This window comes from Leucoraja erinacea, chromosome 15 (genome assembly GCF_028641065.1).
Source record: "Leucoraja erinacea ecotype New England chromosome 15, Leri_hhj_1, whole genome shotgun sequence".
Taxonomy (NCBI): Eukaryota; Metazoa; Chordata; class Chondrichthyes; order Rajiformes; family Rajidae; genus Leucoraja; species Leucoraja erinaceus.
In genome coordinates, this window is record NC_073391.1 from 43,847,172 (window position 1) to 43,862,197 (window position 15,026).

Below are 15,026 nucleotides of genomic sequence, written 5' to 3' on the forward strand. Positions count from 1 at the left end.
AGAGGGAGACCGTTTGACTCATTGAGATTGCACCAGCTTGTTGTAAGAAGAATCCAGTAAATCTCACCATAGCATCACCCTTTCAGGAAAAAAACCCCCTCCAGTTCCCTTTTAAACATTGCAGCTGAATCTGCCTCCTCTTCAGCCCCAGCGGAACATTCCAGACTCCAATCATTTGCTGTGTAAAAAATGTTTCCTCGTGTAATTTTTCATTTTTCTGCCAATTACCTTCACTTGATATCTCCTGGTTCTTAATCCTTCTGCCAGTTGGAACTGCTTCTCTGTATCTACTCTGGGGATTTTTTTTTTTAAACATGGTTAGGTTTAGAACCATGATTCAAAACAGCTCCTTCAAATTCCCTCACAGTCCCTATGGCGGTGCAGCACGGAAACAGGCCCCTCGGCCCACCGAGCCCGCGCCGACCAGCGATCACCCCGTACGCTTGCAATCTCTTGCACACTTATATAGAAGTTGGGATGTAATGTTAAAATTGTACAAGGCATTGGTGAGGCCAATTCTGGAGTATGGGGTACAATTTTGGTCGCCTAATTATAGGAAGGATGTCAACAAAATAGAGAGAGTACAGAGGAGATTTACTAGAATGTTGCCTGGGTTTCAGCAACTAAGTTACAGAGATAGGTTGAATAAGTTAGGGCTTTATTCTCTGGAGCGCAGAAGGTTAAGGGGGCACTTGATAGAGGTCTTGAAAATGATGAGAGGGATAGACAGAGTTGACGTGGATAAGGTTTTGAGAATGATTTGAGAATTAAGGGACAGAAGTTTAGAGGTAACATGAGGGGGAACTTCTTTACTCAGAGAGTGGTAGCTGTGTGGAATGAGCTTCCAGTGAAGGTGGTGGAGGCAGGTTCGTTTTTATCATTTAAAAATAAATTGGATAGTTATATGGATGGGAAGGGAATGGAAGGTTATGGTCTGAGCGCAGGTATATGGGACTAGGGGAGATTATATGCTCGGCACAGACTAGAAGGGTCGAGATGGCCTGTTTCCGTGCTGTAATTGTTATATGGTTATTATATGGTTACTTGGGGACAATTGACAGAGGCCAGTGAACGTACAAACCTGTAGGTCTGTGGAGCATTGGAGCACCTGGAGAAAACCCACTCAGTCACGGGGAGAACGTGCATACTCCGTACAGACAGCACCCGAGGTCAAGATCAAACACGGATCTCTGGCGCTGTAAGGCAGCGACTCTACCACCATGGTGCTGCCTGTAACAATTCCGGCTTCCTTAGTTTATCCGTGAAGATCCTCATTCCTGGAATCATCCCTGTAAATTTCTACTGTGCCGTTTACAAAGGGCTTCATTTCCAAAATAAATGTAAAGAGAAATGGACAATATACTGGCTCAATCAAATCCTCATCAAGTTTCACCATGACTTCCTTGCTCCTGCATTGCAGACTGTACATCTCTTCATTTGATTTGCTTTGACAACCACTTTCAATAATCAATTCACATGCGCCCCAAGAACTCTCTGTTATAGAGTCACAGATTCATACAGTGTGGAAACAGGACCTTCGGCACAACCTGCCCATGCCGACCAACATGCCCCACCTGCACTAGTCCCACCTGCCTGCATTTGACCCATATCCCTCTGAACTAGATGCAGGAAGATTGTTCCCGATGTTGGGGAAGTCCAGAACAAGGGGTCACAGATTAAGGATAAGGGGGAAATCTTTTAGGACCGAGATGAGAAAAACATTTTTCACACAGTGAGTGGTGAATCTCTGGAATTCTCTGCCACAGAAGGTAGTTGAGGCCAGTTCATTGGCTATATTTAAGAGGGAGTTAGATGTGGCCCTTGTGGCTAAAGGGATCAGGGGGTATGGAGAGAAGGATACTAAGTTGGACGATCAGCCATGATCATATTGAATGGCGGTGCAGGCTCGAAGGGCCGAATGGCCTACTCCTGCACCTATTGTCTATGTTTCTATGAACCTAGTGTTTAAGAAGGAACTGCAGATGCTGGAAATTCGAAGGTACACAAAAATGCTGGAGAAACTCAGAGGGTGCAGCAGCATCTATGGAGCGAAGGAAATAGGCAACGTTACGGCAGGAAACGTTGCCTATTTCCTTTGCTCCATAGATGCTGCTGCACCCGCTGAGGTTCTCCAGCATTTTTGTGTCCCTCTGAACCTACCCTATCCATGCTCCTGTCCAAATGTTTGTATGTTCTCCCTGTGGCCGCGTGAAAACACATTGCGGGGGGAACTCAACGGGTCAGGCAGCATCTGGGGAGGTGACGACGTTGCAGGCCGGGACTCTTCTTCGGACTGATTTTGCAATTAGTGACTTTCCAGTTATGACACGGCTCTGAATCTGTGGCTGCTGCGAAGATCAAGTCTGGGCCTCTGCAACATCCTCCCTGATATCCCTCGGCAAACTCAGATGCATCCTGTCTGGACTGGGTGACGTGACATCCACTTTATGCAGCTAGCCCAGCTCGTGATCTCTTTAGAATTTAACTTTAGGCATTAGAGATGCAGTGTGGAAACAGGCCCTTCGGCCCGCTGTGTCCACGCCAACCAACGATCACCCCACCCCGTACATGAGCACGATCCTACACACACTGGGGACAATTTACAATTTACCAAAGCTAATTATCTTACAAACCTGGGAGGAAACTGGAGCACCTGAGGAAAACCCACACGCGGTCACAGGGGGAATGTACAAACTCCGTACAGGCAGCACCCGTAGTCAGGATCGAACCAGGGTCTTTGGTGCTGTAAGGCGGCAATTTCACCGCTGCACCACTCACCAGCAAATATTAACCAACCCATTACACCTCAATCTTTGAATCTCAAGAACATCTTCTTTTGCTCATGAATATCTTCCTCCTTGGTTAAGGTTTCGTGTAGTATCTCAGTCGTACCCTCTGGCCACAAGAGTAAAGGGCCGGTCCCACCAGCACGCGACTGCATACAGCGAGTGCGACCAAACCGGGAGTGGGGGGCCGCGCGGTGGTCGAGTGATCCCGTACGAGTTGACGTGAAGTTCGAGTGAAGTCCGCGGGAAGTTCGCGCGTGACATTTATGGCGTCTAGATACTGCGTCCGGCGTCGAGACACCGCTGTGCACGCCCGTCAAGGCGCGGCGTACGGCCTCAATGTGGCCGCGGGCCGGCAGGCCGTTGCCGCGCGGAATTTTTCAACACGGTCAGTTTTTTCAGAGCCTCGCGCAATGTTGGGACCAGCTCCGGACAACTCCATATGGCTCAGGCGATTCAAGTGGGACCGGCCCCGCGAGCCTCAAGCGACCACGTTAGCCCCGCGCTTGTCGCATGCTCGTGGGACAGGCCCGTAAGTTTCCTTTTGAGGCTGTGATCAGCCCCATATCACAGATTACAACAACGTACACAGGTGAATAAGGTTTTCCCCTGTATGTCCTACTATGGCCTTTCTTTTTGTTTATTAAATTGTTTACCTGAGAACTATGTTTAAACTCCCCCAACATCGGGGAAAATTTTCCTGCATCTGTTCTGTCCATTCACATGAGAATAAATCACTCTCCATACCCTCTCATCCTTCTAGTATTTTCCAGTGCTACAAGCCCAGTTGACCCAATCTTTCATCATTTCTCATTTTCCCTCTGAACTTCCAGAACTCTCGTTAGCAATAATGGGAGATAAACTGGCATTCGAGGAGCTTTTAGATAAGCTCACAGATAACATAGAAACATAGAAACATAGGTGCAGGGGTAGGCCATTCGGCCCTTCGAGCCAGCACCGCCATTCAATACGATCATGGCTGATCATCCCAAATCAGTACCCTCCTGTTCCTGCCTTTTCCCCATATCCCTGGATTCCGTTAGCTAGCAAGAGCTCAATCTAACTCTCTTGATTAGCCAATTCATCCGTAAATTGGCCTCCACTGCCTTCTGTGGCAGAGAATTCCAGCTGAACATGCTCTCTTTAAAAAGGTTACATAGTTCAATCTCAGTCCTAAATGGCCCATCCTTTGATTCCAATCCCCTGTGACCCCAGGTTTGGACTCCTCCATTCCATTGGGGAACCCTTTTCCTGCTGATCTTTAGTCCAATCCTTTAGAATTTGAGATGTTTTGGATAAGATACCCTCTCATCCTTCTAAATTCCAGTGAATACCAGCCCAGTTGACCCAATCTTTCATCATATGTCAGTCCCCGCCATCCCGTGAATTCACCTGGTGAACCTGCGCTGCATTCCCTCAACGGCAAGAATCGGGGAATGGATATGGATCATGTGCAGTTCGAAGAGATGAGTTTAACTTGGATTCATTTCCGGCACGAACACGATGGGCCGAATGGCCTGTTCCTCCGCTGTACTGCTCCATGTTCTAAGCGCTTCTTTTATTGTTCTGTGTTTTATTCGCTAGCTGTTTGATCATTCAGGAAGCTCTGGATTTAATTTTCCGAACCTTTTCTCCCATTGGAATGCACTGAGACTCGAGCTGAAACATGCCAAATTTAAAAGCCTTTCATAGTTCAATTACAGCTTTTGCCTCCTTTGATTCCAATTTGCTCAGGCCAGGTTTGTTCTCATTCCATTGCAATTGGCCCTGCTCCAACTGACTATTTTTAGTTAAGACTTTAGACTTTAGAGATACAGCGTGGAAACGGGCCCACGGAGTCTGCACCAATCAGTGATCCCTGCACACTAACACCATCCTGTACAGTATGGACAATTTACAATGTTACCAAAGTCAATTAACCTTTTGCAAACCTATTTTACGTCTGTACACTGTACTGTGAACACCTATTTCACAGTTTAAGGATAGGGGGAAATCTTTCAGGACCGAGATATGGTCAAAACATTTTTGCTTCACAGAGAGTGGTGAAGCAATATTCTCTGCCAAAGATTGACAGTTAAAGTGCTGGAGCAATTGGCTAGACGGAAGAGGGAGTTAGATCTGGCCCTTGGCTAAAGGGATCAGGGGCCATGGAGAGAAGGCAGAGGATACTGAGTTGGATGATCAGCCATGATCATATTGAATGGCGGTCCAAAGGCTCGAAGGGCCGAATGGCCTACTCCTTGACCTATTTTCTAAAATTGTTTCTATGTCTTTGGAGTGTATGAATTTAGGTCTCTGGCGCTGTAAAGCAGCAACTCGTCTGCTAGGCCACTGTGCCCCCCACCCCACAAAGAGTTTTTTTCCTTTTTTACACCTATTTTAATTTTACACCTATTTTACACCTATTTTAAAGGTTATGATATAATGACTCGGATTCACTGTCCTGTTGATACTTGGTCAACTTGCCCTCGTTTGCTTCACAGTAAAATAAGCAGCAATACCCTCAGCCAAAGATTGACATAAAGTGCTGGAGTAACTCAGACGGGTCAGGCAGCATCTCTGGACAGAAAAGGAGATGCTGGGTGCCATTTCTGTGGTGGATGTTAAAGGTGTTTCCATTGGTGTGTTCCATTTCCTATTATACTCCAATGAGGCGTATAGGTTAGAGATTCATCTGAATTGCTAAAATTGTAAGTCTATATCCCTAGTCTATTGGATCTATCGTCTATCTATCTACTGATCTATCTATCTATCTAGCATCGGACGCTATCTATCAAAGGGCCTGTTTACGCATCTATGCATCTACTATCTATCTATCTATCTTGGGAGAATTTTAGAATCTGCTGTTATCTATCTATGCTGTATCAAGCCAATCGCATCTTTTCATCAATGCTATTTCACCTTTCCAGCAAGGAGCAGGATGGGAGCCCACAATCCCGTTTATATCAACGGGACGATGATGGAAAGGGTCAAAAACTTCAAATTCCTGGGCGTGCATATTTCCGAAGATCTTTCCTGGTCCCAGCACACTGTTGCAATTATGAAGAGGGCACATCAGCGCCTCTACTTCCTGAGATTACGCAGAGTTGGGATGTCAAGGAGGATTCTCTCTCGAACGTCTACAGGTGCACAGTAGAGAGCACACTGACCAGTTGCATGGAGGCTTGGTTCGGCAACTTGAACGTCCAGGAGCGGAAAAGACTGCAGAAAGTTGTGACCACTGCCCAATCCATCACCGGCTCTGACCTCCACACCAACGAGAGGATCTATCGCAGTCGCTGCCTCAACAAGGCTGCCAACATCATCAAAGACCCACACCACCCTGGCCACACACTAATTTCACCGTTGCCATCGGGAAGAAGGTACAGGAGCCTGGAATCTGTAACATCCAGGTTCAGGAACAGCTTCTTCCCCACAGCCATCAGGCTATTGAACACGACATTCTGGAAAAGGCATTGACCACCTTAAATCTGTGACAGGGAGCACACGGAGCCTTCTCGAGAACCAGCTCGGAACTCAGCGGCGGGGAAGCAGTCAGCAATCCTGACCACCAAGAGGCTGTCTACGAAGAACAGACATGCATCTCCTGCTGCACACACTCCCCCTCTCACCGTTGCCTGAAGTGAAACCGAAACGTCAGGTCGAACAGCAAGTTATCTGTAATGTTGTTGATACCAACCTTGGCATCTCGGGATCTGTGACGTGGACTCCAGTATAAATGAGCTTCTCTGGCAGCTGTGGGGACCGGACGAGTCGCTGTGCAGACGGGGAAGGCTGGTGAGGGTCTGATAGACACCAGCGGCCCCACAGGAACAATGGTTCAAGAAGAAATCCTGAGCAAAGGAAGGAAGAGTGTCAGCGTTGGGCAGGACATTTCAGTGAAGGAGTGTCGTGAGAACAGTCCGTGAGGTCATAAGGTCACAAGTGATGTGAGTAGAATTAGGCCATTCGGCCCATCAAGTTTCTTCCGCCTTTCAATCATGGCTGATCTATCTCTCCCTCCTAACCCCATTCTCTTGCCTTCTCCCCATAACCTCTGACACCCGCACTAATCAAGAATCTATATATCTATCTCTGCCTTAAAAATATCCATTGACTCGGCCTCCACAGCCTTCTGTGGAAAGGAATTCCACACATTCACCACTCTCTGGCTAGAGGAATTTAGTACCATCCCGGAGTGGCGAACTGCTCCTCCCTTTCACCTCAAACACTCCTCGTAGCTCAGTTACAAAGCCACGCTGTTTCTAACATGAGAATATTCTCAAAACAGCCAGCAAGACTGGAGCCAGACACAAAATGCATTTCGTTGTCTCTGTACTGCACACTGACAATGACAATTAAAATTGAATCTGAAAAGGCTGGAGTAACTCAGCGGGCCAGGCAGCATCTCAGGAGAAAAGGAATAGGTGACATTTCGGGACGAGGCCCTTCTTCAGACTGAGAGTCGGGGGGGGAAAGGAGAACGAGAGATATAGTCGGTACTTAGGAGAAATTAATGGGAGATATGCAATGATCAAGGAAATATGGGGCACACAATAGGCTGTGGTATAGGTGACAACGAGTATACAGATAGAGGATCTCAACAGGATGAAGAAGGGTTTCGGCCCGAAACCTTGCCTATCTCCTTCGCTCCATAGATGCTGCTGCACCCGCTGAGTTTCTCCAGCGTTTTTGTGTACCTAGGATGACAATAAAACTAGTAGGCCGACTAGGGTGGGGGAGGGACAGAGAGAGAGGGATTGCAAGGGTTACTTGAAGCTAGAGAAACCAATGTTCATACCGCTGGGTTGTCAGCTGCCCAAGCGAAATATGAGGTGCTGTTCCTCCAATTTACGTTTGGCCTCACTCTGACAATGGAGGTGGACCAGGGCAGAAAGGTCACTGTGGGGGAGTTACGTAGAAACATAGGAAAATAGGTGCAGAAGTAGGCCATTCGGCCCTTCGAGCCAGCGCCGCCATTCAATAAGATCACGGCTGATCATCTAAAATCAGTTCCCTGGTCCTGCTTTTCTCCCATATTCGCCTTGATTCCTTTAACCCATAGAGCTAAATCTACAGTAACTCTCTTGAAAAAGCATTTGGCAACCGGAATCACATAATGTCAGGAGACAGGAGACACAGAATGTGAGGTTATCCATTTTGGTGGCAAAAACAGGAAAGCAGACTATTATCTAAATGGTGGCCGACTAGGAAAAGGGGAGATGCAGCGAGATCTGGGTGTCATGGTACACCAATCGTTGAAAGTAGGCATGCAGGTGCAGCAGGCAGTGAAGAAAGCTAATGGTATGTTAGCTTTCATTGCAAAAGGATTTGAGTATAGGAGCAGGGAGGTTCTACTGCAGTTGTACAGGGTCTTGGTGAGACCACACCTGGAGTATTGCGTACAGTTTTGGTCTCCAAATCTGAGGAAGGACATTATTGCCATAGAGGGAGTGCAGAGAAGGTTCACCAGACTGATTCCTGGGATGTCAGGACTGTCTTATGAAGAAAGACTGGAAAGACTTGGTTTATACTCTCTAGAGTTTAGGAGATTGAGAGGGGATCTTATAGAAACTTACAAAATTCTTAAGGGGTTGGACAGGCTAGATGCAGGAAGATTGTTCCCGATGTTGGGGAAGTCCAGGACAAGGGGTCACAGCTTAAGGATCAGGGGGAAATCCTTTAAAACCGAGATGAGAAGAACGTTTTTCACACAGAGAGTGGTGAGTCTCTGGAACTCTCTGCCGCAGAGGGTAGTCGAGGCCAGTTCATTGGCTATATTTAAGAAGAAGTTAGATGTGGCCCTTGTGGCTAAGGGATCAGGGGGTATGGAGAGAAGGCAGGTACGGGATACTGAGTTGGATGATCAGCCATGATCATATTGAATGGCGGTGCAGGCTCGAAGGGCCGAATGGCCTACTCCTGCACCTAATTTCTATGTTTCTATGTTTCTATGTGACACAAGCCATGTGTGGGAAGTTGTCCTATCTTTAGAATTGATTCCAAATTCAGATCCTGGTCTCAGACTAAATTCAGGTGACCCCCTTCCATCAATGAGCGGTGGTGTTCAGCCAGTAGGGTCATTGGTGCTCCACTCCCTTTCCTGTTGGAGATCTATCAGAAGCGCAGCATCCGCAGAGCCATATCCATTATCAAGGACCCCTATCATCCATTACACCACCTCTTCTCCATTCTGCCATCTGAGAAGAGGCACAGGAGCATCAGCTGCAGAACCAGCAGGATGCTACACAGCTTCTTCCCACAGGCAATAAAACTGGTTAACGGACTGTGTCCCCTCCCCGTACATCATACGCCAACGCATCTAACCTCGCCCATACTTTGACAGCTCGACACCTGTCAAAGCAAAGCCACTGTTCGGTCTGAATGTCTGCTTTTAGCTCAATTTTTAAGTCTATTTTAGATATGTCAATTTTAAAGTTGTATATATTCTGTTTTTATTAACTGTACTGACAGGAACTGATGAGAAACATTTTTTTCGATGTAAGTTCTCAGTGAAATGACATTAAAGTACTGAATACTGAATACTGTTCCCGGGAAACAGCCCGTATCATGGCGTTTCTGTAAAGCAAAGCCACTTAATAGAGCCATAGAGCATGGAAATAGGCCCTTGAGCCCAACTTGTCCATGCAGCCCAAGATACCCCATCTACACTAGTGCCACCTGCCAATGTTTGAGCCCTATCCCTGTAAACCCTTCCTCTTCATGTGCCTGCCAAATGTCTTTAAAATGTTCAATGGTTTAATGGTACTTTATCGTGATATGTACCTTGGTCCTGTGACATTGCTTTCTTTGCATACAAATTAAAGGGCGCTCTTTTAAAAAGGAGGTGAGGAGGAAGTTCTGTCATCAGAGGATAGTTAATCTGTGGAACTCATTGCCACAGAGGGCTGTGGAGGCCAAGTCAGTGGGTATTTTTAAGGCAGAGATAGGCAAGTTCCTGATTAGAACGGGTGTCGAGGGTTACGGGGAGAAGGCAGGGCAATGCGATTAGGTGGCAGAGGTCAGCCATGATTGAGTTGACACGATCCTGGGATGTCAGGACTTTCATATGAAGAAAGACTGGATAGACTCGGCTTGTACTCGCTAGAATTTAGAAGATTGAGGGGGGATCTTATAGAAACTTACAAAATTCTTAAGGGGTTGGACAGGCTAGATGCAGGAAGATTGTTCCCGATGTTAGGGAAGTCCAGAACAAGGGGTCACAGTTTAAGGATAAGGGGAAAGTCTTTTAGGACCGGGATGAGAAAAATAATTTTCACACAGAGAGTGGTGAATCTGTGGAATTCGGTGCAGGAGAAGGCCATTCGGCCCTTCGAGCCTGCACCGCCATTCAATATGATCATGGCTGATCATCCAACTCAGTATCCTGTACCTGTCTTCTCTCCATACCCCCTGAAGTGGGCGTTGCGACCAACGTCACAGCGGCCTCTGCAGTCTGTCTGAGTATTTTTTTTTTTTTTGTCCTGTTGAGGGTTTAGTTTGTAGCGGGTTTTTAAATGTGTATGTGTGGGGGGGTGGGGGGTGGGTGGGGGAAACTTTGAAACCTCTTCCCTGCGTGGAGGCCCGACCTTTTCCCTGTTGGGTCTCCGTTGCCGTTGGGGCCTAGCACCGTGGAGCGCCCTCCAACCGGAACGACCTGGAGGGTCAAGTCACGGAGCTTGTGGAGCTGTGGAGCTGTGGAGCTGTGGACCTACCTCCGTGGAGCTAGCCAGCTTCGGAGCGTGGAGAGCTGCGGTGGCGCGCTGCTGCGACCCGACTCCGGTGGATGGTGACACCAGGAGCCCGCGGGTCCCCGGTGGGAGACTGCTTTGCAACGGCGACTTCTCCCGCTCGAATTGCGGGGTTCAGAGTGACCTGGAGCGGGGCCTTACAACGCCCGGCGCGGCTTTAATTTGCCGCGGACTTGCTAGCGCCCGCCGGGGGCTCCAACATCAAGACCCGGGGCAGGGCCTTACATCGCCCGGCGTGGCTTTGAGTGACCGCGGACTTGCTAGCGCCCGCCGGGGGCTTTGACCTCGACTTCGGGAGAGGAATGGAGAGCAGGGGAGAGACAAGACTTTGCCTTCCATCACAGTGAGGAGGAGACTCACTGAGATGGATGTTTGTGTGAATTGTGTTGGTGCGTGTCTTGGTTCTTTTCTTGTATGGCTGCGGAAACCAAATTTTGTTTGAACCTCATGTGAGGTTCAAATGACAAATAAAAGGTATTGTATTGCATCCCTTTAGCCACAAGGGCCACATCTAACTCCCTCTTAAATATAGCCAATGAACTGGCCTCAACTACCTTCTGTGGCAGAGAATTCCAGAGATTCACCACTCTCTGTGTAAAAAAATGATTTTCTCATCTTGGTCCTAAAGGATTTCCCCTCTATCCTCAAACTGTGACCCCTTGTCCTGGACTTCCCCAACATCGGGAACAATCTTCCTGCATCTAGCCTGTCCAACCCCTTAAGAATTTTGTAAGTTTCTATAAGATCCCTCCTCAATCTTCTAAATTCTAGCGAGTACGAGCCGAGTCTATCCAGTTTTCCTTCATATGAAAGTCCTGACATCCCAGGAATCAGTCTGGTGAACCTTCTCTGCACTCCCTCCATGGCAAGAATGTCTTTCCTCAGATTTGGAGACCAAAACTGTACGCAATACTCCAGGTGTGGTCTCACCAAGACCCTGTACAACTGCAATGTTTTGGAACAGATTTTTTCCGTCTGTAATCAGGTTTCTCAATGGGCCTTACATAAGAGGGAGTGCTGCTGGATTTGCCTCTACCCCATTGTGGACATTGGACATTGGAACCGTTGCACTACAGTGCTTAGAACTATCATCTGTATCTTCCCCGTTGTACAGGTGTGTAGGTTAAATGATATACATGTAAATCGTCCCTAGAAGGTAAACACAAAATGCTGGAACGCTGAAGGGATGGGTGACATTTCAGACTGAAGAAGGGTCTCGACCTGAAACGTCACCCATTCCATCTCCCCGGAGATGCTGCCTGTCCCGTTGAGTTACTCCAGCATTTTGTGGCTACCTTCGATTTAAACCAGCATCTGCAGTTCTTTCCTACATAAATTGTCCCTAGTCTGGGTAGGATAGCGTTAATATATGGGGATCGATGGTCGGTGCAGATTCGGTTGGCCGAAGGGCCTGTGCCTCTAAACCAAACTAAACTACTGTGACTGATCAGTGGGCGTAGCTGGCTGGGAGGAGTGGGGTGGCAATTGGTTAGCGATTTTGAAGTGTGGCAGAATTACAAAAATGTTGTTCCCAGTTTAAAGATTCTCAAGGTCATGTATTGAGAGAGGAAAGGCTGAGTATAACACTGGAGAAAAGGGAAGCCAGGGAATTTACACATTGTTCTCATTTAGTGGTTCCTTGGCATCAAAATCATGCTGCAAAAATTCAAAGGATTTCCTTTCTCCCTGGAGCAGCTGAAGAAATGAGTGACGCTCAGTTCAACAGGAAGCTCCGGGGGTCTTATTGCTGACTGCAGTGGATGAAGAGATCACTCCTGGCTGATAGAAACTGCACCAGAGACACTTGCAGGTGTCACACAGAGCACAGACACTGGACAAAGGGAGACAGGGGCAGAGGGGGAGAGGCAGAGGGAGGAGGCAGAGGGAGAGGGAGGGGGGGAGGGAGAGGGGGGGGGGGGGAGGGGGAGGGAGGGGGGGAAGAGGGAGGGGGGGGGAAAGGGGAGGGGGGGTGAAGAGGGAGGGGGGGGGAAAGAGGGAGGGGGAAAGAGGGAGGGGGAAGGGAGGGGGGGGGGGAAGAGGGGGGGGGGAAAGAGGGGGGGGGAAAGGGGGGGGGGGGAGAGGGGGGGGGGGAAGGGGGGGGGGGGGGAGGGGGAGAGGGGGGGGGAAGGGGAGGGGGAGGGCGGGGGAAAAGGAGGGGGAAAAGGGGAGGGGAAAGAGGGAGGGGGGGGGGGGGGGGAAGGGGGAGGAAGAGGGGGGGAAAGAGGGGGGGGAAGAGGGGGGGGGGGGGAAGAGGGAGGGGGGGAGAGGAGAAGGGGGGGAGGGGGTGCGGGGGAGAGGGGATAGGAGGGGGAGAGGTGGGGGGCAAGGGGGGAAGGGCAGAGAGGGGCAGAGGGGGGAGAGGAGGAAAGGAGGGGGGAGAGAGGAGAGGGGGGAGAGAGAGAGAGGGGGAGAGAGAGAGGGGGGGAGGGGAGGGTGGGAGGGGGATAGAGGGGGAGAGAGAGGAGAGAGAGAGGGGAAGAGAGAGATGGAGGGGAGGGTGGGGAGATGGGGAAGGGGATAGGGGGGGGGGGGGGAGGGGAGAAAGGTACAATGAAATGCTCTTGAATTTTGATCTATTCCATCACAGCTTCTTACCTCTTTCAACCTGTTCACCTTCAGAGTTTTCTCACCGATGCCCACCTGCTTCTGGAGCTGCTTGTTCTGCTCCTGGAGTTGCCCGATGGTTTCAATCAACTGGCAGATATGCTCCAGATATCCCAGGCCTGAACTCCGGTCGACTGTCTTCTCCTGGTTTGCCTGAAGGGAAGGTGATATTAGCTGTTACAAAATGGAGCACAGGGGGCGGTGGTTATTGTTAGAGCTCACCTTCATTATTTGACCCTGCGTTAGATGAAGAACAGATGTAATCAGTGTAAGAAGGAACTGCAGATGCTGGTTTACACCGACGATACAGACACAGATGCTGGAGGTACTCAGCGGGTGAGGCAGCATTTCTGGAGAAACGAAAGTGATGTTTCGGGTCGGGGTCGAGACACTTCATCAGATAGGGACTTGAGCCGAAACATCACCTCGTCAATTTCTCACAGAGATGCTGGCCCGACCCGCTGGTACTCCAACATTTTAGAATCAGCATAGAAATTAGGTGCAGGAGTAGGCCATTCGGCCCTTCGAGCCTGCACCGCCATTCAATATGATCAAGTGATCATTTCCCGGCCTTCTCTCCATACCCCCTGATCCCCGCCACAAGGGCCACACAACTCCTTCTTAAATATAGCCATGATAGGCCTCAACTACCCTCTGTGGCAGAGCCGAATTCACCACGAAAAAAGTTCTTCTCATCTCGGTTTTCAGGATTTCCCCTTATCCTTAAGAGATGCTGCCCGCATCTAGCCTGTCCAACCCCTTAAGAATGTTGTAAGTTTCTATAAGATCCCCTCTCAATCTTCTAAATTCTAGAGAGTATAAACCAAGTCTATCCAGTCTTTCTTCATAAGACAGTCCTGACATCCCAGGAATCAGTCTGGTGAACCGTCTCTGCACTCCCTCTATGGCAATAATGTCCTTCCTTTTGTGTTCATCTGCTACGGGCTTGGAGAAAGCACACTGACGCCTCTATTTCCTCAGAAGGCTCAGGAAGTTCGGCAACTCTTACCAACTTCTACAGATGCGCTGCAGAAAGTATTTTGTGTCACAGCCGGGGGGGGGGGATGAGAGGGATCCGGGGTCTGGTCCACTGCCTGCACCATCACAGTCGGCTGTGGGAGGTGCCCCTGGGGTACACAAGCGGACGGGCAAGGAGAGGGACGTCGCATCCTAGGCAGGCGATGGCTGGAGGCCCACAGCAGCCTGGGGCTCGCCTGGATCAGGCACTGCTCATCGGAACTAGAGCGTGGACTGGACTTTGAAAATGGCGGCGATACGTGACGCCTCCTACGTGTGGGCTCAGTGAACTATATACGTAGACTTGCTAATCGGGGGTGTTAGTTTAGAGCCGACACCCCCCCACACATTAACACTGTCCCACACACACTAGGGGCAATTTATAATGTTACCAAGCCAATTAACCCACAAACTTGTATGTCTTTGGAGTGTGGGAGGAACCCGGAGCCCCCGGAGAAAACCCACGCAGGTCACGGGGAGAACGTACGGACAAGCACCCGTAGTCAGGATTGAACCCGTGTCTCTGGCGCTGTAAGGCAGCGACTCTACTGCTGCGCCAACGTGCTTTGGCACGGCAATACTCGACTGGAGTGTTTGTATCAAAGATTATAGATCCTCTATAATCTTTGGTTGGTAGGAAAGGAATTTCACTGTGCGTTTGCACTTTGCACTTTTGCACTTGGCAATAAAAGCATCACTGAACCATTGGTCCATCGATGGCCTTGGGAATCCCGAGCTTACAAATGCATTGTTGGTCGGAGAGCTCTGCACGGGATGTGATTTAACCTGAAGAGCGCGTGGCAAAGTGAGCACTCCAGTCTCGGCCTCCTAGTCCACAGTACCAAGCCCTTGTTTGAGTGCCTGGTGCATCCACAATGATGTGGCCTCC

The 15,026-nt window shown here is 49.2% G+C and overlaps 1 protein-coding gene across 2 annotated transcripts in view; it reads right to left on the reverse strand.

Annotated features, from left to right (window-relative positions):
* The window catches only part of si:ch211-250c4.3 (uncharacterized protein LOC100535981 homolog), a 58,164-nt gene that overhangs the window by 17,546 nt on the left and 25,592 nt on the right, over window positions 1-15,026 (reverse strand). For both annotated transcript variants that reach the window (XM_055647326.1, XM_055647327.1), the window contains exons 3-4: window positions 13,112-13,273; window positions 6,466-6,619 (exon numbers count right to left, since the gene is read on the reverse strand). In XM_055647326.1, coding sequence (XP_055503301.1) covers window positions 6,466-6,619; window positions 13,112-13,273 — 316 coding nt within the window. The remainder of the gene's footprint in view (window positions 1-6,465; window positions 6,620-13,111; window positions 13,274-15,026) is intronic.